Here is a 20,543-nt window from a genome sequence, read left to right on the forward strand (position 1 = left end):
ACTCGTTGCCTTTGTGTATTTATTAATAAATACAATTGCAATTTGTACGGTTTGTAATACTATTCAAACAGTGCATTCTTTTACAGATTACATACTCAACAGCACTTAAGTTGATTACGTTAAAAGATTCTGGTCCATTATAAATATAATGGCAATTAACATTTATGTTGCGAAAGGAAGTCCTTCATCTTAATTACATTACGCAAAATTTACTGGGAAATAATACTAATTAACAATCATGAAGACGGTAAGTTACAGAGAATCCTATCTTGTACATTTTTTTCAACAGTAACTATTTGTTGTGAAATAATGCTTGAAATCGTCATTTATAGAAGTTTAGAGATTATGTACATATGTACAGTAAGGTGTGTGATAAAATATATGGCAATTATCTAGATTTATGTAAAGTGTTCGAAAACACATAGTGTAACTCGAAAGATTTCGAGTTGCATAAAGTATTTTGGGACACCGTACATAATCTTGACGTATCTAAACCTACTAATAATGTAAGGCTTTCTTTTTGTTACTAACGTCTCAACGTCTAAACGGTGCAAATTCTACTATCATTTTTTTCCCGTAGCAAAGTATCGATTTTTATATTAACCAGAAACTATATTTCGTGAGCCACAGCTGATAGTATTAAATTTTATGGAAACGTGTAATACTTTCTGTGTAAAATATCATAGATCTGTAGGACTTACTATTTATTCCAGTCGAGCTTCGCAGGAAGTTCCTTTTACTTTGAAATTTGGAAGAACTTCATAAAACATCCTTTACTTTACGTGCTGTATTTACACGAGCAAAAAATTGTTAAACTATTAAGTTTAAGATAAGAAAACTACTAAAATTTTTATAAAATTAATTAAAATATTTTTCGTCTAGTAATTATTTGCGTCCGCGATCGAAAAAAGTCAAAAGTAACAGTTGCATTCAACTTATCCGTAATTCTGATTGGTCCACACTAAGAAGAGTAAGCAACAAATTTAAACAGCCCGCGCCTGTAATTGATGTTTTTGAGAAAAATTAACCAATTCATACCTTTCTACTTTTGTGGTTGATGGATACATTCGCGATGAAAAGTCAAACTTAATCATTTAAGATGAAAACAGGTATGTTGAAGTACATTCATTTTTAGCAAAATTCAAAATTACTTGAACAAATTTTAATGAACTCAGATTTAGACAATAAATTCGATTACGTTGTGAGTACTTCAAAAAACAAAAGATGTGTTTTGAAGTAGAATCGAACTTATTATTTCGCACATATTAGTGATGAGCATTCGAATCTCGTCTTTTAAAGAATTCGAAGTTATTGAATATTGTAAAAAATTGCTTTGAATTTTATTTAAAACAAGAAATTGTTAAAAGCCAAAGAAAAGTTGGAAAATGTTTAGTAAGAGATAAAGAAAATAATTTTAGTCGATATTTGATACTTTCATTTTCAAATTCCTATGGATTTTAGAATATGGTTCATACTTAGTTTTAGAATATAGTTTTCTACCTCGAATGTGTTTGAAACTCAAACTTACGATATAGATTTTGAGGCGATTCAGTCATTTTCAAGCCCATCACTAATCAAACTTTGATTGAATAGTTCTAAACAGATTTGGCTAAACATTCTAATTCATGATTTATAGAGTATTTTTTAAAATATAAAAATTATTAATAAATAATCACAAAAATTAAATTTAACAAACTTAATCGCTTTCAAACGTGACGGTATCTACTTTCTACATTCAAATTACGCGCGGATATGATTATCACAAAGAAACATCAATCACGTTTATAGTTAATTCAGAACTAACAATAGAACGTAATAAATAGTAATAGTAAACGTAATAAATAGTCAAAATAATTATTTTCGCGATTAAACTACTCACGTTTATGGTTCGTGCACGCATCTTTAAAATTAGTGGCATTAAACGGTCCAAAATAGTCATCGTGCAATTGTCTAATAATTGTTTCTATGGGACACAACTTTGAATCTCTTCGTGTTTTTTCAAAGTCTTGGCGTTCGACATAATTTACACTGTAGAAATTCGCGTTCCTGCAGAAGGGTATTTTCTGGGTGTAATCTTTTCCATTGACGATTACACGAAAGTAGAAATCGCTAGCTACGTGGTTCTCGTTCTTTGGATTTATACGATAAACTTCGATTACGAAGCGGGAAGCGTAATGGGGCATAGTCAATTTATCGGAGAAAATCCCAAGAGCGGTTGCAAGGTATTCTAAAGTCTTGTCATGACCAGAATAAAGTACTATTTTTGGCTTTGCCTCAGATATAATACGTAACATGTAAGAAACTATACTGCGAAGAAGTCCATAAGCTCTCAGTAGTCCATACTTCTTACGACTGCTGCTTTTTGCCACTTGCTTCGATTCCCATTCTGTGTATGCAAACAAGCCTGTGACATGTTCCGTTTTCACACAGACTCGTTGTGCATCAAAGTCTACGCAAGGCAATGAAGCTCCATGACAAATGTAAGTTAATAATGCATCTTTCAGAGTGTTAGGATCCATCATCTGTGCTTGATCAGGGATTTCGAAGACTGCACTTGAGGCTTGTTTTATGAGATCTGCCACGGCTGGATGGGACTTGAGGTGGTCTGACATTTCCTGTAATAACATTTTTGGTATGGAGAAGGCTTTCGTAGAGGTTCATTAAAATTGTTTACTTTATACTATTTACCTTCATATGTTGTTTGAAGAATTTTTCAGCTGCAGGACATGCACAGTCTGCATTGCAAAATGCATAACTTTGACTTTCCTGCATACTGATTTTAGCTAGGTTTTGAAAGCCATCTGTTTCCAGGAGAGCATATAATAGAGCAACTGCACTTTGAACTGTTCTCCTGTACCTGGTACTGTAGACAATAATATCTTTACTGGATATAGTACCATTTCCTAGATTAAGTTTATGATAATAAGCATTTCTAAGTATGGTTCCAGTTTTCAATAATTGTCCAATGCCAAGTGTTGTTAACTGGCCAATTCTGCAGTCTTTTGAGTTGGTGGGTAGCATAGGGAAACCATGGAACGGTCCCAAGAATTGTGCCCATGCAGTTCTAGAATAGCTAGAAATGTTTTGCAGAAAATTTACATAATTTTGGTAAAGATTTTCCAATTCAGGCGTTGAACTAAAGTCTCCACCACAGTTTACTATGCTTATGTTTCGAATATGAGCAAGTGGCCCTCTATCTCCATGTCTTATAAATACTAAAATACCGCCTAGCGTTAAATTTCCATCCAATTTTCCTAAGTACAAGAAAATATGCTATTATTATATCCACCTAACAAACATACAATATTATATGTATAATGCTTGTAATACCTTCAGTTTCTGCAATGATATCATTAGGAGGATTACAAAATCGAAATATTTTTTTAGTCTTTACATCAGCTTTTAAATTTCGTGGAAATTCCCTGATAGAAACGTCGTTTCCCGCGACTCTGGTTTGTATAGAACTCTTCTCATCTATACCAATATATTTGTACATACCTATACAATTTAGAAAGTACAATTTTATTTCTGGTATTGTATAGTATTATTTCAGATTTTAAAGTATATAGAGTAAAAGAATTAAAAAGTATAGTATCTAACATTATGTGAGAATCCATACACATGCACCAGTGAATAATAGGGTGATATTCAATCCAGTTTGTTAAAAAAAGCAGATAAGGGACAAAATAAGATCAGGGATGAAAAAGGATTCTTCAGTTGCGTTTACATGAACAGCTTACAGTCGGTCAACGAAGCCGATAACACGAACTCGTGTATGCGCAAGTTAATCGCATTGTCGCGTGTTTACCATTCAGCGCTTACGCTGCGATAAAACGTGCCTATATCCGCGGGAACATTCTAAAGCCTTCTAACAAAAGCATAATTAATTAGTACGATACTACAGTGTATAAGGGTGGTGCAGGGATAGAAATAAAACAGTCATTTTATTTTAATGATTGTTTTGACCTACGGGAACGTAACTGTGAGGTGCAACGAAATGAAACGCCAGAACGTGAAAGGAAGAAAGACGGTCGTCAAGATTTCTGTTCCTGGATTACCAGCAACGAGGAGGAAAATCCATACGCTGAGGATCACGTAGCAGTAAAACGCTCGATGCTGGTAAGAAAGTCGGACCATTTCCGCCAACATTTTGCTACCGATAATCCTGGCCCGAGCCAGGTTTGCCCTATCTGGATATTACGACTCCGATGACGACGGGGACGTCGTTGACGACACCGAGTCGAACAACCAGAAGGAATCAAGCTCAACGACACTGCTCCAAGCTGCATTCTCTTCCTTCAACGGCTCTTGCACATAGTCTTCTCGCCGTGTCCTCCGAAGAACCGAGAAGAATCGCAGGCAGGACGTCGAGGAAGGAGTCTTCTACGTCTGTTCGACTCCTGGATATTGGTTTGAACAATAGAAAAACGTCGGTGGGCGCTGTCACTTGTGTATTCTTTGACATCTCTTTCAACCTCACCAAATACGTCTCACTAATGATTGTATTGTTGTATATGTTCCAGGTGGATGTTTAGATCGACGGGGTGGCGAGGCATAGAAATGTTAGCAATCCTTGCGGTTGTTTAGTAAATACGTTACGTAGGTCTGTTTATTTTAAGATTCAGGTTAGATACAGAGAAAGAAGCAAAGTATATTGTTCTCATTATTTGCCAAAATAAGTTTTTCTGTCGGAATTTATTAAATATTTATTTCTATTATTTGAGTCCTTCGATGTTTTCAGTTTATGGATGACGTGCGTTTACAGATACAATAGAGTTGGTAAACAACCGCTTTGTGTCACACCAGTGTTGCAGAAATAATGAAAAGTAGGACTGTATTTTTTTTAAAAAACTTTAATCTTTCTCAATTATCGAAATTAATGTTCCAAGTATTGTGAGTAACATTTTTATGAAAATAGTGAGATCGCCTTAGCATACGGTAGGTGTGAATCGTCGGAGTAGCTTCTTATTGACATCTCGTCCGAGTTATCCACACTTTTCACACCTCCACGATATCACTCCCGTGATTACATTATCGAAATTACACTTATAATGGGAAACGGAATACAGGTAGAACCCCGATAGAACATTTTAGCCAGACTATCATCGATGAGCCGCGCTCCTTGCGTCAGGAGTAGGTTATCGGAGCACGCATGCGAACATCGCTTGCATTCCCATTGGCTGGCCGTCTGTTTTAAATCCATTTCGATCCGTGGCGGTCGAGAGAGGTGTGACGAAGTTAATTTCTCCTATAGAAGTGCGGGATATTCAACTACCCAGTAAAGTAATCTTTGATGAAACGTTAGTGGTGGAGGAACCGTTATCTGGGGATGAAGTTGATTGTGGGAAATACGAAGTAGAATAAATTTCATGAGAAATTTTTTAGCTTCTGTTAGTATGCTCTACTTTTACTCGCCTATCTGTGGTAACCATATGTTTCCTCATTTTTTGTAAATTTTTATTTAGTTGCTAATATCTATACCCACAATATTGCGTGACGAAATATATGTAATATTATATAAATGTACACTGTAGAAATTGGTTGTTACTGTCATTAAAAACATCAAACTAATAGGAGTCGTATGATAGAACAATCAACAATAAACAGTATATGGGCCATTCCACGCGAAATCGGGCAATTGGGGTAAATTTAAATATCGTTAAAGACTACAACATATTCAAATTTGAGCAAATTACAAGAACTTGCTCCGAAACGTGCCCGATTTCGCGTGGAATGACCCATATGTAACTGTTACAAAATTGTCATTCTTTTGTATTATTATGTGTTTAATAACATATGACAATCATTTTAAAGGTTCTACGTTTTTTTAAAATGTACGACGAATGATGTGTACATATAATACATACAAAAATTCCCAGTAAAAGGAGGATCGCAACCGGTTTGAATCTGTTCCCGTTTCGTTCTCGTTTCTTCTTTGCCAGACGAGTCTGAGAGGCTCGAGCTCCTCGCTCACTTTTCGAATATTGAGAAACTGAAAGACTCAGTAAATTTGTAAAATATAACCCTTTCCTGCAGTTCTGTGATATATTGTAATTTCCATCTGTAAATATAACTGATATTGTATGTTAATAATTCGCAGGGGTCAATGGAGGGATGACCACTGGGGCTGATCAGAAGAAGGAAGGTCAGTGGGGCTGCTTAAGGGAGGGAAGACCAGTGGGGGCTGATCAGGAGAGAGAGTGACCAGTGAGAGAGCTGGTCAGGGGTGGGAGTTGACCAGTGGGACAGCTGGTCAGAAGCTGGTTGGGTCAAGGGTGATCGAGTCACCCTCCCGAGACAATTACCAGGAGATCAGAAGAACGATCTTGTAACATGATCGAAGGCTGTTGAGTGACTGCCGAAATCGTGGTTCGGTTAATTTTTTAATTAACTTTTTTTTAATTAATATCGGGTTAAGCCGACATTTGCAGTGAAAAACGAAGGAACCGTGTTTTTAAAGAGGAACAATATCTAATAAATCGATATTTCCGATAAAGTAATGGCTGTAGCAATAATTTACAGGTATTGTTAATAACTGTATCGGACATCAACTTGTTTTACTGTTGACAAAATTTCTTAGTACAATATTATTGTACATCCTTCCGGCTGTGTAATCTTTTGATAATTTTAATGTTAATACTTATTCAAAGACAAACATTGTAATATTTACATAATTTATAATTATAGTAGGTGATCAAATTATTATGAACAGATTTAAATTAATTAATAATTTAATATGTTTACAATGTGATATGTTTACAATGGTGTATTCAAGTAATAATATGTAGATGCGAAGAGTGGCGTAACGTAATATTTACATGTATATTTTTTAAAAATTGTAGGAGCTTTAAAATTGTTGTTACATGTGTCACAAATGTGAAACATAACAATATAAAAATATATTTTGTAATAAAAAAGATGTGGTTTTAAGTTCTATTCTTGCTTAAACTTCAAATAAATCATGAAGAAAGAAGTTAAGTAGCATTAAAATAACTAAAAGTAAAGAATAGAGAAAAAGAGTATTGGATCTTGGAAAACCATATACACTAAAAAAAGAAACTATTTTGTGAAAATAACATTTTATAAAATTGAAGGAAAATTAAAAAGTTTAGTAACAACATGGATACTGGTTTGAAAAAAGTGTGATATGTTAGGATAGAGCATGAACTCTCGTGCTTATAGTTAAAGGGTTAAAAGTAGGTGAGTTGGAAGCGCAGGCGCCACCGTATCTATTTCCGATTTTGGTGCTTGTAGTCTCATGTTACCACCCTTGAACCTTGAATTATATGTTTTTCTTTTACATTCCTACAAAACAAGAAGATAAATTCAATAATCAAGAAATCACCAATGAAGAAAAAACTGGTAGATCATATCCAGGAACAAATGCCTAAGCATAACGTACCACTTTATTTACATTTGCAATAACAGCTGCAGTTACGCATCACTGCTCGCGATAAAATCTTATTCTAAACGTGCAAGCTAATAAATCTCATTATTACTTGCAATCTATTCGTAAACGAGCAAGGTATTGGGGGAGTACGCAAGAAACGAGATAAAAGGATTGTGTCATCACTGCAACAAAAACAGAATGTGCTCATTCATCTGTAGAAACGCGATCCTCTAATTACATGAAGGACGTAGACATCTCTGTGTACATTTTAGCAGACGGCAGAGAAATATATTCAGAGAAATTGAAGCTGAACGGCCGCAATGTTCTGAGATAATGGCTGGGGAAGAGGTTGAAGAAACAGCAACGAAGGAAACGAACAATAAGGCCCTTAATCCGGTGTTCAAGTGACGCGCAGATGCTTTCAAAGTGCCCGAACGCGTTCCTTGCAGCATTCTCTATCCCGAATCGTCCAGAGGGGGCGAACAGCGTCGCGGGGGCGTTGAATTGGCAATCAGTCGGCAGACGACGTAGACGGGCCCGATTACGCTTCTCCACGAGCCGTGTTGCGAGTAACTCGAGCTAACTGGCCTGATATGAGAGCCCGGCGACTAACTACGGACAATCTAGCCATCAACCTTAAACGGAATATATTTACGGGTTAGATGTGCGCGCACGCTATTTTCTCCCCGTATAACTGTCTCCGTGCGTGTGCACACGTGTGCTCAGCCACGAGTGTGATGTCAGCATCCGTTCCCTCGCCTCTTTGTACGCGATACAAAAGGGTTTTGGTAATCAACCGGGCCACGCTCAAGAAGCCTTCGACTATATGTAGGAAGAGTTAGAACAAATGGCCCCTTGGACTTTAGGGCTAGTTTAGTTAGGTTTCCAAGTCGAGAACGGAGACTTCAGACTCGAAAAGTAAGAGGCACAGTGGATCGAAAGGCGTATGGAAATCCGGATTTATCGGGGCTTTATTGAGGTCTAGGATAATGTATGGAAAAACTGGTGTAGAGCAATAACAGCGGGTGGAAAAAGTTATCAACTTATCCGATAACGAATCACGATATCTTTGAGGTTCTGTAAAAAAACCGCTTCTCGTCTGTCTGTTTTTTTTTTTTTTTTAATTATACAGAATTAGAGTAATTTCAAAATTAGAGTTAATATGAGTACATAAGGAATACTGATTCTATTGTCTATGTAACTTGTATGTAATTTAAATAAAACAAATTAAAAAATAAATCAAATGATATATATGTATAAAGTCACTTTCAGTAGGACACTCTATTATTACAGATTACAAATGTTCTGTAGCATATAACATATATAAACGATAAATAGGTGATGAATTAACGCTGCAACTAACAATAAGCAAAGAAACGCGATGGGAGTAACTCTTGATCAATTAAGGAGGGAGGAAAGTGATCAACCAGCGATGGATTGTTATAAGATGCAGTCAACCCGATTGTCAAGATTCTTCGACAAGTTTTTTTTTCACAAACACCAATTATCTTACACGAAGAAAGTCACAGGCTTTGTCAGGAAGTTGAGTGATCTCGGCACGCGACGAGTCGCGCGAAGAAAAACGTCGTATCTGGGAGAAAGTCGCGGTTTCATCGCGCAAGACAGTTAACTCACGGGTTTCTAATTGATTTCATCATACTGGACGGACTTCCCCGCGATCTTCTTTTTTCGAATCAGTTCTTCAAGAAGTAGCGATAGAGTGAAACGTAAACGAAAACGAAAGGGAACGAAGGCAAAGGTCCTATCTTCAAGGTATTGAGGTGTATTGCGAGTAGATAAAAGGGAACCAACTCAATTAGGAGTTCCAAATCTGAGGACAGAAAGATTTGCACGCATGACAAGTAGTGGAACATTCTGTCTGAAATTCTGTAAAACTTCTTATTTTTAAGGATCCGAAAAACCTTTAATCAAAGATCCTTTAAAGCTCTCTTTTTCGGTTCGTTTTACGTTCATTCTTTCAATTGGTGGAAATCAGGCTTTTCTCGAGATCTTTAGGGGTAGGTCTTTCCAAGAATCCACTTACCTGCTCAGATGAAGGGATAGCATCAGTCACATCCTCGATGTCCTCGTCAGCACCTGCTAGTTTCCTGGAACTGGTTCATTCTTGCGATAAAGCTTTTTCTTTTTCCTTTTTCGTGGCATAGAAATCCTCCCCCTGTTGAAAGTACATTTTCGCTTGGTGTCCAATGGGATCGATTAATGCGAACAAAGCGTATTTATTTTGCACGTGAAAACTCACTGTGCGACGGGAAATTCCTCATCCTGGAAATCGCGCATACTCGATTAATTCCAGCGAAAAATGAATGTTCATTTTGCACTGTGAAATATGCAATTATTGTGAAGTTACAAGGTCGTGATATTGTTTTGATACGATCGTTGTTTTGTCTAATCGCGATTGTCGATGCGATTTTAAGCTGGCCTTGGCGTTCATTAACTGCACGTTACAATAAAACAGGATACTTTTTTTAGATTTACCGTGTTTGTATTTTTTGAATACATGAGTCTGAAATTAAATGATTGTTAGTTTCACGAAAAACATTGACGTTCATGTTTATTTCTTGTTGTACATTTTTCTATAATTTTCAATTTTTGAAAATATACTGCTATAGGATTTAATTCCAATACGTTGAAATAGCTCTTATGTAAAATTTTTAATTTTCAGCATTTCAGTTTATCATTTTACATATTTGAAAAATGAGAATCGATTGAACTCACAACGTTATTTTTGTAATTCTCAGACAAAATGACATAAATTATATATCTATTTCTATTTTCGAGATCTTATTTAAGTCATAAACTTAATATTTGAAAATGTGTTATTCAGATGCATAAATACAGGCTTATACTATTAAACAGTATATGTGTGTATTCAAATAATTTAACATTGGGTATTATCTGGTTTAGTTGGTGTTATTATTATCACAAATGTTTGATTCCTTCATCCCTATTAATTAGCATATCGGTTAGCCAATATTTGAACGCTTTTAGTGAATAAGCATTCATTAAAATTTCTTTCGTATAAATGTAGCTCTACTACGTTACGATTATTATGAGAAAATTGCGAGGTTTAATTTCGCATCTGTTGCTCATTTGGCTATTTTCTCGTCACTTTGATTTCATTTATCGCTTAAGGTCCGCAATAAACACGGTCTCTAATTGCAATCTCACTGGGACATTAATCTCTTAGTCTATTTCCCTAGAGCTCGCGAGTGAAACGAACTTAACGAGCGTTAACGAAACTCATCGTATTCCTTCTTCCCGTGTAACACGCGATTTATTCACAATTTCTCCGTTTGTAACGTATCAAGTAAATTACAGGGTTTTGTGCGTCCCTAGCCTTATCAGAAATGGTATCCAAAGACGCTCTGCGTGCTCGAACAGAAAGGAAGAAAAAGATCACAGTTTTTCTCGTCGAAAGAATTTTCAGTCAATATTGCGACAATTCAAGTGTTAATACGATTAATTAATTTGAAAGAAGTAAATAGTTTGCTCAAAACATAAATGATTATACATTTGTCAGTTAAAATGTATTGTCCATTAAAACGTGTAATGTAATCTTAAGTTCTCGATAGAATTTGAAAAACATTTCAAGAAATGAGGCTGGAATGTTGATATAACAGTTGTGTTTAATACTTTGTTATTTTCTTCTATTCAATATGTCGATTCAGCTTCAAGTTATGAAACATGTTTGTACATTCAATGAAACTTCGATTTCCGATATCATGAACCACCAATGGTTCACATGACACGAAACGTGTCAGTATAATGCAACACGTAACGTGATTCGCGCATGTGGAGATGTTGCATGCGTGTGATTCGCATTACATTCATGTTGTGTTACACGTTACGTTGCACACGTGTGTACTCATTCTATTCATTGTCAGTCTTCATAATTAATTAATTGTGAGTAATTACTAGATATGTAGGTATCTACTATAATTTTTTATTAGAAGCTCCTCTGCTAAGCTTTGTCAATAGTTAAACTAAGTCTTACTTTTAAAAAGAAAATTTGGTTCCTCAAAAAGGTGCTACTTAAGGAGCAATTCAATGCACTTAACCCTTAACTAGTAGGGTGGTGTCACAGCATTTATTCTATTTAATATTTGTTCCGTAAAATATCAGTGAATTACTCATAGATAGCAATAAACTGAAAAGCTGAGAATTTTCTGTTTACCATGCATTATTAATAATTTTTGATAATGGACTAACAGTGACTAGCACCATGCCATTTAAGGATTAATAGTTGTAAGTCACTAACCATAAGGTGATACACGAAACAATATTTCCACGACTTCTACTGAAACCTTTTTTGCTAAAGAAGTAACTCTCTGTGAGAGTGGAAAGGAGTGGCGCAATTAAATTAGAAAGGAACCAATTCTCGAATCTCCGAGCGGACGGACGAATATAACGCACAGCATCCATACTAGACGGAAGCAATGAACGTTGCTGCGCTTATCTAGTTTGACGCTTCCGTTTGTGCACCAGCGTGGGCAGACTTTCTATGGAAGCGATCGCTTCGATTCTGTTAGATGGTGCTCGAGAACACCAAAGGATACGCTGCAAGCTGATAAAGGGACGCATCGTTTCGAACATATGATAAAACGGGGTCATGTTTGAGGAAAACCAAAGATTTGGCACGTACCAAGTACATGTCAGATAACATTTTTCGAGAAGCTGGATTCCCAACTGACCTTTCCGATAAGGCCTCCATTATCGAATGTACTACTTTTGCACAGCACTTCCGCTGACGTTGTGTCACAGTTGACCTGCAATCGGTTCGCTCGTGCCCGATAAGAAGCGTTATTGCTACGAACGGGACGATAATTTCGGAGGGAAATACCAAGATTCTTAATGCTTGAGGCCACGAATCGGTTCGCAAGTCAACCTAAATTTCTGCTCCCAAATGGTAAACCGTGAAAAGGAATGATTCTGACGGCTTTCTTGACCCAACTTTGCTTCATGTTCGCTGTCTGGAATACAAAATGTTCCCTATAAACCTAGTTTACCATTTGTATTATTTCATTAATGATAGGTATTTAAAAATGATGTTATGATGTTTTAAGCATTATGATTGAATTTATTAAATATTTAATTATCATTGATCATGAGTTTATTTATTTATTTGTGTTTCTTTAATTTTTCATTTTTTTGATTATATATTTGACTTCTTAATAAACAAAATCCATTGATTTATGTTTGTGAAAGTTTGTAAATATTAGGTTCTGAAGTGAAGTGATTTAACATTTGTTATTTACTTCTTACAAATCAATAGTATATAATATTAATGTTGAATTATGTAGAATAATGCTGAATGGTTTAAAAAAGTGATTAAGAATTTTCTTCCACGAACTAACTCAGGGTATCACTGTGTTGCATAAAAGATCAAATGTAAAAAGTCTCAAGTTACCTCATATTTCTTGTACTACCTTATACAAATCCATACTGTTTTTTAATATTGAGCTGAAAATGTTTTCTTTTGGGTAAACTTATATGTTATAATCTTAGGGAACTGCTATATTGATATTCATTTTAAAATTTCTTTTTAGAATTTTCTTAAAATTATATGAATGTATTTCTACGTATATAATATTGATTTCTATAATTCTGATAACTCAATCTATAAAATTTGACACGAAAATGTCTCTAAAAAAAATTTACAATTTTAGTTTAATAAGTTATAGTTCCATAGTTGTAACAAAATAACTCACAGACTCTAATAAAACGGCAATTCTTTAGAACAGAGTCTACAATTCTTATAATATCGCAGTGTCTTTTAAAACTTACAGGTATCTACAAGAGAAAATGATCTTCAAATCGAAACGAAAAGGAAAAACGTCAAACGTAATATTAAGTCCAAGCAAAATCTACCAAATAAGGAAGCTACCAAAAAGATTTACTTAAGACTTGTTGCCTTACTTAATCCTGTCTTGATATTATTTTATACAAGGTTTTTCATAATTCATGGTACAAATTGGGTACCAATTTATATTAATTTTGGTACAAAATTGGTTATTTATTAAGTACGCGTGTACTCGACTGATATTAAAATTATTCTTGACTTTCCTCTTATTTCCAGCCATAGAATCTACCTGACTCAATGTATACCATGAATTATGAAACATCCTGTATAAAATAGTATCAAGATACGATTAAGTAAGGCAGCAAAAGGATTAAGTAAGTCGGAAAAACGAAATTCGCGGTTTCGAAGAGAAGCGCGGCACGATGGACCCCGAGCGCAGCCGAGTCTGGCCGAAGAGCGTCGAAAGCGACCGAGAGTCTCCGATCGACGCGCGCCGCGTCTAGTAGCGGGAGGCTCGAACCGCGCGGCGACCAGTTCGAATCCAGCATTTCACTACGAAACGTTCTCTCGATCGGGCCCAAGTCTTTCTCGTTCACAGTTTCCTATCGCCGACGATGACACGCCGGTATCCGAAAACGTGCAGGTGAAACCATACGTAAATACGGTGTACAATCGCGATCATCCCCGCGAAAAGTGGCCCTTTGAGAGCGACCGACCAATTCACGTGGAATTATACCCCTGTTCATTTATCAAGGAGGATCCTGCCAGGATATATCAAGGTCAGTGATGGTTTCTTTACGCTATAGTAGTAGTCAGAAGAAGAAATAGTGAAATTTGACGAAAAGGAATTTTTTAAAGATACAACTCGGTGTAGAGATTACCTAACCTTTAAATATCTTTTCGCTACCTATGTATGTATATTGTTCCAAGGATTAAAAGATTCTTGTATTTTACTATATTTATTGTGTAATAAGGTGTATTTGAAGAAACGAAGGAAGAGAATGACTCAAAATACAACGAACTGAAATTGTTTTTAATTAGATATATTAGTATTTTTCAATTACTATAATAGGGTGAATCATTGTGGAACACGATTCTCCCCTGTTCTAGGTACTGAATGTTTTGTTATTAGCAATTAGAAACTCTGATGATTCATTAGTTTGACCATTTAGTTAACGATACTCCTGCTTCCGTTCCATGCTTTACTTACGTGAGTTACTCTAGTTTGTAGACTTTCATTTTCTGAGAATCACTATCGACCTAGTCGCTTTTGACTGTACGTGCAATTATACTTTCAGATGCGTTTAAAGTAAACAAAAGTCCAACCATTTAAAAATAAACTGCTGCCACGATAGTTTAATCTCTTCCCTGGGTAGACGATAAATTAACAAGTTGGTGGGTATCGAATGTAAACAGGAAGCTTCTTTTATTACCATCGGGGGTATTTAGTGTACAATTTCCCTCGTGCTGTTTAGCTACACAATGTTGCATTTTGCAAATTTGTGAAATTTTTCGTCAAAATAAAAAAAAATTGAGTTCAACTTCAAAATATTTTAAAAATACTTTTTTGAAGATTTTCATGGGAAGGTAAATAATTAAAATCTCGCAATGTTTGAGAAATAAATTTTTTAAATTTACTATTTTTCCATCGAAGTGTTTTAGGTTTAATTCTTGCATGTAGAACATCCTTTTTTATTTTATTTCCATTTAAAATACAACAAAACGTTGAAGTTCTCCTGCGAGTTGGGGTGTGTTATAAATTTATCTTAAAGTTTTGAGCAAGAAACTTATTCTCGTTAAATTTTGTTTTATATTTCGTTAGCTTATATTCTCCAAAGAAAAAACTTCAAAAATAAATCACTCTTATAAACTTCCTTAGATTCCCTTAAAAGACTATTATCTACACTTACCACTCTACAATTCTTTCCACACGAATTAGCCAAGTGCTTGAAGGAATATATTCAGAAATAAAAACAGTAGTTCTTCAAAAAGCCAAAATCAAAAACTGAAATAAAATAAACTTTTTATAAATCTCTCGTGTACAAAGAAATAATCGCTTCAGATGAAACGTGCACGAGTAAATCAGCAGCGTTAGATTCCTTTTTCGCGTTGTCGTACCGAAGACAACAGACCAGTTGTAATGTGTTCCGAGTATCATCGTTGTTATTACTTTTAATGCACTCGATTGTTCTTGTTATCTCGCGTAGGTATGTCGTTGAATGTGCGTCGCGGCGATCGGTTAATCAACCGCCGGTGTTTATACCCCTTGAACAACGTCCCCGTAACAAACTGTTGACCTCGGTGCTAGAGGGGAAATTATCCGAGGAATCAGCAGCGAGGGGACGTTGCTGAGAGTCTCTATTTTTAACATTTTCTACGTGCACCGCGCTTCGATTCTCTTCAATGCTCCATTGAGCAAGGGTTCTCGAGGCGTTCTTTTCTAATTTTCCTTTTCCTGAAGCTGGGGGTGGATTGTACAGGGTGTCGGGGAAGTAGCATAGAGTTCAGGTGAATGGTATTAAAGTGAGTGGGAAAGAGATAGCTGATTGAACTAGTTGAAGACAGTTTGTAACATTATAGTGAGTTGGTACAGAGGACATTGTCCTTTTAAAGAGCTATTAAATGATAGAAGGTTTTATTTTTGATTTTTGTGCGTGGTTAAAGTTATATTAGTTTTTACGTTGTACGAGGTTTTCAACAGTGTTCTATTGACACTAATTTCTAGTGGTTTCATTAATTAATAAAAGTTGATGTATTAAATTGCGTTTTTGGTTTTAACAAATGCGCAGATGCAACAATAGTTTGTAAATATTATATAGTTATTCGAGATAAGATTACAGTATGCTGCCTTAGCATTACAATATAGGGTGACATGTGAGGTCATGACCCCTTGACCCCAACGCAAGTTTCTGTTTAAACTGAGAAGAAAGTTTTGTTTGAAATCACCGCCTCTTTTTTAAGGAAGAATTAAGTTGAAATAATACACACTTTTATTATTCTTAGTGACATTTACATTACAGATGTTTTTATTAGTTATTTTCCAAGATTGTAATTGTTATAAAAACAAATTGATTTTTTTAAATGGAAGTTCGCTGTTCTTCAATATTTTCAGTACAATTGCTTCTATATTTTTTCCAAATTGCAAACATAGAATATCATTTTTCAATATGATGTAGATATAAATTAAATCAACTTATTTCTTATTCTGTATTTAAAATACACAGACGAATACACATTACCATATCAGATTCTATTCGAACTTCTATTCACTCAGTTATTAACTTCAGAATCCTATTAGTTTCAATGAAATGATCAGACAATAATCTTTCCCTTTGTTCTAAAGAAAACGCCCTAAACTGTATCGTCGAAAATTATTTACATGTCAGGCAGTTCCTAAACCAATCGCTTTCACGTCAGAAACATCGATTATCATTTCTTTATCGTTCTCTTTGAAACGTTGCACACTTAATGGCGCATAAATTTCATCTATGCTTGTAAATCTCTCTAAACGACCAAAATCGTTAGAAAGTTCGAGCCGCTGCTGGAAATCGAGAGTTCTTAAAAATTTGAAGCATCTCGAGCCACTCGGTCTTCGTATGTATCGAAAGTCTTCTTGAATAATCGCGGAAGTTACGTAAACTGTTGGTCAGACGAGACAACGTGGTTTTGTTAGGTAGGCGAAATTTCAAACTTTTATGGGACATTGTAAGCAAGAAACCCCTGTCGTTTCTAAGCATGCGGAATACTTTAAAAGTTAAGTTTAAAGCGTATTTATGTGTATCAGATAAATAGGGGCGAGCAATTTGATGATATAACCTTGGATCGACTAGAACTGATAGTTTAATTTGTATTCTTCCGCGAATGGACTTTCTAATTTAGACCTAAGCGTAAAAATTTATTGAACCGTAGATAATGAATTCATGAAAGTTGAAGTGAAGCAACATAATGATATAATTCTGTTTTTATTACAACAGCATAATTCAGTTTCAATTTTCTGGGAAATAGGGTTCGGAATCTAAATTTATAGGCGCGGGTACTTACATTTTTCGAATGGTGGTGAAAGAATTTATGAAAGCAAACTTGGTGAGGTGAAGTGACATGGCTTCGCTTTTAATAGTATTCTTTGTTTTAGTTTGGGTTCTTTGGCGAAAGGGAGTGTGAAAGTAAACGTTATAGCGTGTTTATGTTCATCAAATAGTGGTGAACAAATTCATAAAAGTGGAAATGGTGAGATGCAATAGGATTATAAATAGAATTAATTAGTTTACTTTATGTGCTTTGGTGAACGGAGTTCTGAAAGTGAACATTAAGCTGTATTTACATGTATCGAACAATTGCGAACAAATATATGAATTGATTACTCTGCTTCTCATAGAATAATTTAGATTCTCCATTTAATGTTTTCAGACCGTGTTTAATATTAACTTACAATTAATCATTATTACTTTTTATTCTAATTAAAATTTGCAATTTTTCTGTATCATATTAATCACTTTTCTTACAAAAAGAAAACAAGGTCCTACTTGTAATACATGCTATTGTTTCGAACATCTTTTATTTTGATATTCTATTAAAAATGATTAATAATAATCCTTTTATTATTAGTCATTGCAGTGGTCCTTATTCAGACCAAAACTCTTAAAACTGTACAAATAATGTATTCTAAAATTCAGTTGGAACTAAATGATCAAATTGACACAAAATAGTGAATCCTTCAAGAGATCTCAAAAACCTACAATTCGTCAAAATAATTTCAAAAATATTTTAAACATTATTTAGCAGCCACAGATTTTATTATTTTATAACAGTAGATATAATTATATAAATAAATTTGTTGATTTTCGAAAAGTTAATCATCGTGTAAAAATGGAGTGAATCGCTTAAGCTTCTAAAAGGCTCATTTTCTGATTCATGAGTCTATCCCCAGGCATTACGGGAAGTGAAAATTCATCTAGTAGAAACACTTAAATGAACACTGGCTGCTAATCACCAAGCGTTCCCTACAATTCGATCAAAGCTGTTCGTTACACGTAAACGCGTCTTTACTTTCCTCAGCGAGCGGGAACGCTCGAAAGACAGCAGGGTATCAGGCTCTCCAGCCGCTTTGCTTTCAAACCGGAAGAGATATCGCAGTCTAATTTATCGATTACGGGGAATCGGGCTGTGATGCTGTCGTAGAACGACGGCCAAGAAAAGATGACGTGGAGAGAGGAGAAAGAAGTCCTTTCCCTTTCTCTCCGTTTCTCTAATTTAAATACTGCGTGTATCTTTCAGCCGTAACGTCAGCCTTGGACCACGTGTCGATCCTCAGGCATTCACCAAACTGAGCGCGCCTCGGACTTCCGATGAGGGTTGTGGTTCGAGGAGAAACAAAAGATTCGCTCAAGGCCAGGGCTTTGTTGAGGTCGAGTCAAACGACGACCGAGTTTTCGCAGTCGGAGAATTTCTGGTGCGTGGAAATCGAGTCTATTGCCGAGGGAAAATTTATTCTCGATGCCCCACGTTTGAATTAGGCTACCGTGACGATTTCACGATGATCTCACCTTGCGAATCAGTTTGCTCGTTGCTTTTAGATTAATTCTTCAGCGCCAGTGGCGGAGTTAGGTAGTTAGTTGTCAATTATAATTTTATGAATTGTATGCATGAATGAGCACATTGTGTCGTAGAAAAAGTCGACTAGGCTGGCGTGTTTATAAATGTTTAATGAGATGATTGTAATCGATCTTAGGATTTTAAACACTCTCCTTGACACTGTTGGATAAAATAGGTTTTTGATCTGGGACCTTATGGCAGGTGAATAACGTTTTTCTTGATCTTCGTTTGGAGGATGCCAGGTCTATTCGGATCTAATATCCTTCCTGCTCGTTGCTAAAACTAGAACCATCTGCTGTTCGAGGGTTCCCAGATAACACACGTCGTCTTAGGGACGTCTATTTTATATGTGATCGTCTTATAACATAATTTGAACGTCTTAGAAACATCCGAGAGCGTACGTCTTAAAGACTTCCGAAATTTACGCCCATAAGACCTCTTAATGTCAGGTTACATGGGCGTCTTAAAGACGTTTATCTTTTTATACGAACGTCCAATAGACGTAATTTGGACATCTTTAAGACATCTTATGAATGTCTTTTAAGATGTTCTAAAGATATACTGATTTGTAACTCCGAACATTTCTTTTGGACATTTTTAGGATTTTACCTGATGTCTTTAAGCTCTTTTCAACACGTCTCTGTGCTATGTGGGTTAACAGTGCTGATTTTCAACACTTTGTTCTTTTTATTATTATTTAAATAGCAACCAAAAGCTATGGTAATCATTTACTAATTCTCATATACATATAGGGTAATATTTTCAATAATAATTTCGATATTTTCTTTAATTTAGAATAATAAATTAATATAGTAATTGTTCGTTACGAATTATATTAAACTGAAATCGATTATAAGAATTTTTAATTCTATCTCTTATTACCTTATTACTTTTATTATCACATATAAAAAGTCGCAAAAGTCTATCTATGTTCTGGGAATGTGCAGTATTTTAGAAAACATATAGAAATAAATCTTGCGTCATTTGCACTTTATTACTGTTCTATTATAAATGAATTTAATGTGGTATTTTTATTTTTTCGAAATACTTTTAGGTTTAATAATTGAATTATTTAATAGACATTTATATTACTTACTTACAATTTAAGAATTTTATAAAATGTTATGATTTATAGATTGTAATTTACGTTGATTTCTGGGACTTGTTGCATATAATTATTACTAATAATAATGTAAATCATAACAGTTTCTATTAGTTCATTAGTGAAAAGAAATTAAGTTAAACGGCGATTGTAGCTACTAAAATAATGAAATATTACATTCAAATAATAATAAATGATAAAAATACAGATATTAATGATAAATGGTACAAAATTTATAGAAGTTACTAAAAAGTTTCATGAAAAGTTGATATTATTAACATTTGAGCCATCATTTGGATCATAATGATCCATGAAATTCTTTCTGATGTGCCTACATTCTTTAAAAATATTCGTCTTTCCCTATTAATACTGAACAAAACTGAAGAAATGTATAAATAAATTTAATTTTCATGAACGATATAGCTTTAAAAAAATCTATATTTTCGGTATTCCAATAATAGTGGACATATGTAAGTCTGGACAGTTGCAGTGTTAATTAGCAAATCTTTCAGTCTCTGAGAGAAAAATAATCTATGGAGTGACAGTAGAATAATTATTATAGCGGAATCGACCAAAAAATAATAAATAAAAAAGGCTTTTTAAGACGATACAATGAAGATACGGTTTTATTTTAAAAC

At 34.8% G+C, this 20,543-nt stretch overlaps 2 protein-coding genes and 2 long non-coding RNA genes across 7 annotated transcripts in view; 3 read left to right on the top strand and 1 right to left on the bottom strand.

Moving 5' to 3' along the window:
- Position 1: 1 nt before the first annotated feature.
- On the bottom strand, positions 2-4,190 carry LOC143180353 (2-phosphoxylose phosphatase 1). 3 transcript variants are annotated; one of them, XM_076380024.1, is made up of 4 exons: positions 4,059-4,190; positions 3,331-3,498; positions 2,689-3,254; positions 2-2,615 (listed from the first exon to the last, which is right to left on the bottom strand). In XM_076380024.1, exons 1-4 carry the CDS (start codon positions 4,147-4,149, stop codon positions 1,872-1,874), a joined length of 1,569 nt encoding a protein of 522 aa, XP_076236139.1. In that variant the 5' UTR covers positions 4,150-4,190; the 3' UTR covers positions 2-1,871. The 3 variants fall into 3 exon arrangements, with proteins under 3 accessions (XP_076236139.1, XP_076236140.1, XP_076236141.1); XM_076380025.1 differs by having other exon boundaries at positions 3,971-4,102; XM_076380026.1 differs by lacking the exon at positions 4,059-4,190 and adding an exon at positions 3,601-3,630.
- On the top strand, positions 178-6,586 carry LOC143180359 (uncharacterized). The gene is made up of 3 exons (XR_013002113.1): positions 178-247; positions 2,505-2,632; positions 6,101-6,586. It is a non-coding gene; the product is annotated as an uncharacterized LOC143180359 (long non-coding RNA).
- LOC143180357 (uncharacterized) lies at positions 4,209-4,625 on the top strand. Of its 2 annotated transcripts, none has more exons than XR_013002110.1 (2): positions 4,209-4,433; positions 4,524-4,625. It is a non-coding gene; the product is annotated as an uncharacterized LOC143180357 (long non-coding RNA). The 2 variants fall into 2 exon arrangements; XR_013002109.1 differs by having other exon boundaries at positions 4,209-4,429; positions 4,524-4,587.
- Positions 6,587-13,769: 7,183 nt separating the features above from the next.
- Positions 13,770-20,543, top strand: part of Ptr (patched domain-containing protein) — a 56,169-nt gene continuing 49,395 nt past the window's right edge. Inside the window, exon 1 of the mRNA XM_076380732.1 lies at positions 13,770-13,990. The gene's annotated coding sequence lies outside the window, so the exon portion shown is untranslated. The remainder of the gene's footprint in view (positions 13,991-20,543) is intronic.

This window comes from Calliopsis andreniformis, chromosome 6 (genome assembly GCF_051401765.1).
Source record: "Calliopsis andreniformis isolate RMS-2024a chromosome 6, iyCalAndr_principal, whole genome shotgun sequence".
Classification (NCBI taxonomy): Eukaryota; Metazoa; Arthropoda; class Insecta; order Hymenoptera; family Andrenidae; genus Calliopsis; species Calliopsis andreniformis.

Excerpts from the sequence above, each read along its gene's own strand:
- LOC143180353 (XM_076380024.1), bottom strand. The coding sequence starts at position 4,149 with ATGTTGGCGGAAATGGTCCGACTTTCTTACCAGCATCGAGCGTTTTAC. Across the intron at positions 3,499-4,058 it reads GATTTTCCTCCTCGTTGCTG|GTATGTACAAATATATTGGT; the intron begins GTAATCCAGGAA and ends TAAATTGTATAG. Across the intron at positions 2,616-2,688 it reads TCTTCAAACAACATATGAAG|GAAATGTCAGACCACCTCAA; the intron begins GTAAATAGTATA and ends ATGTTATTACAG.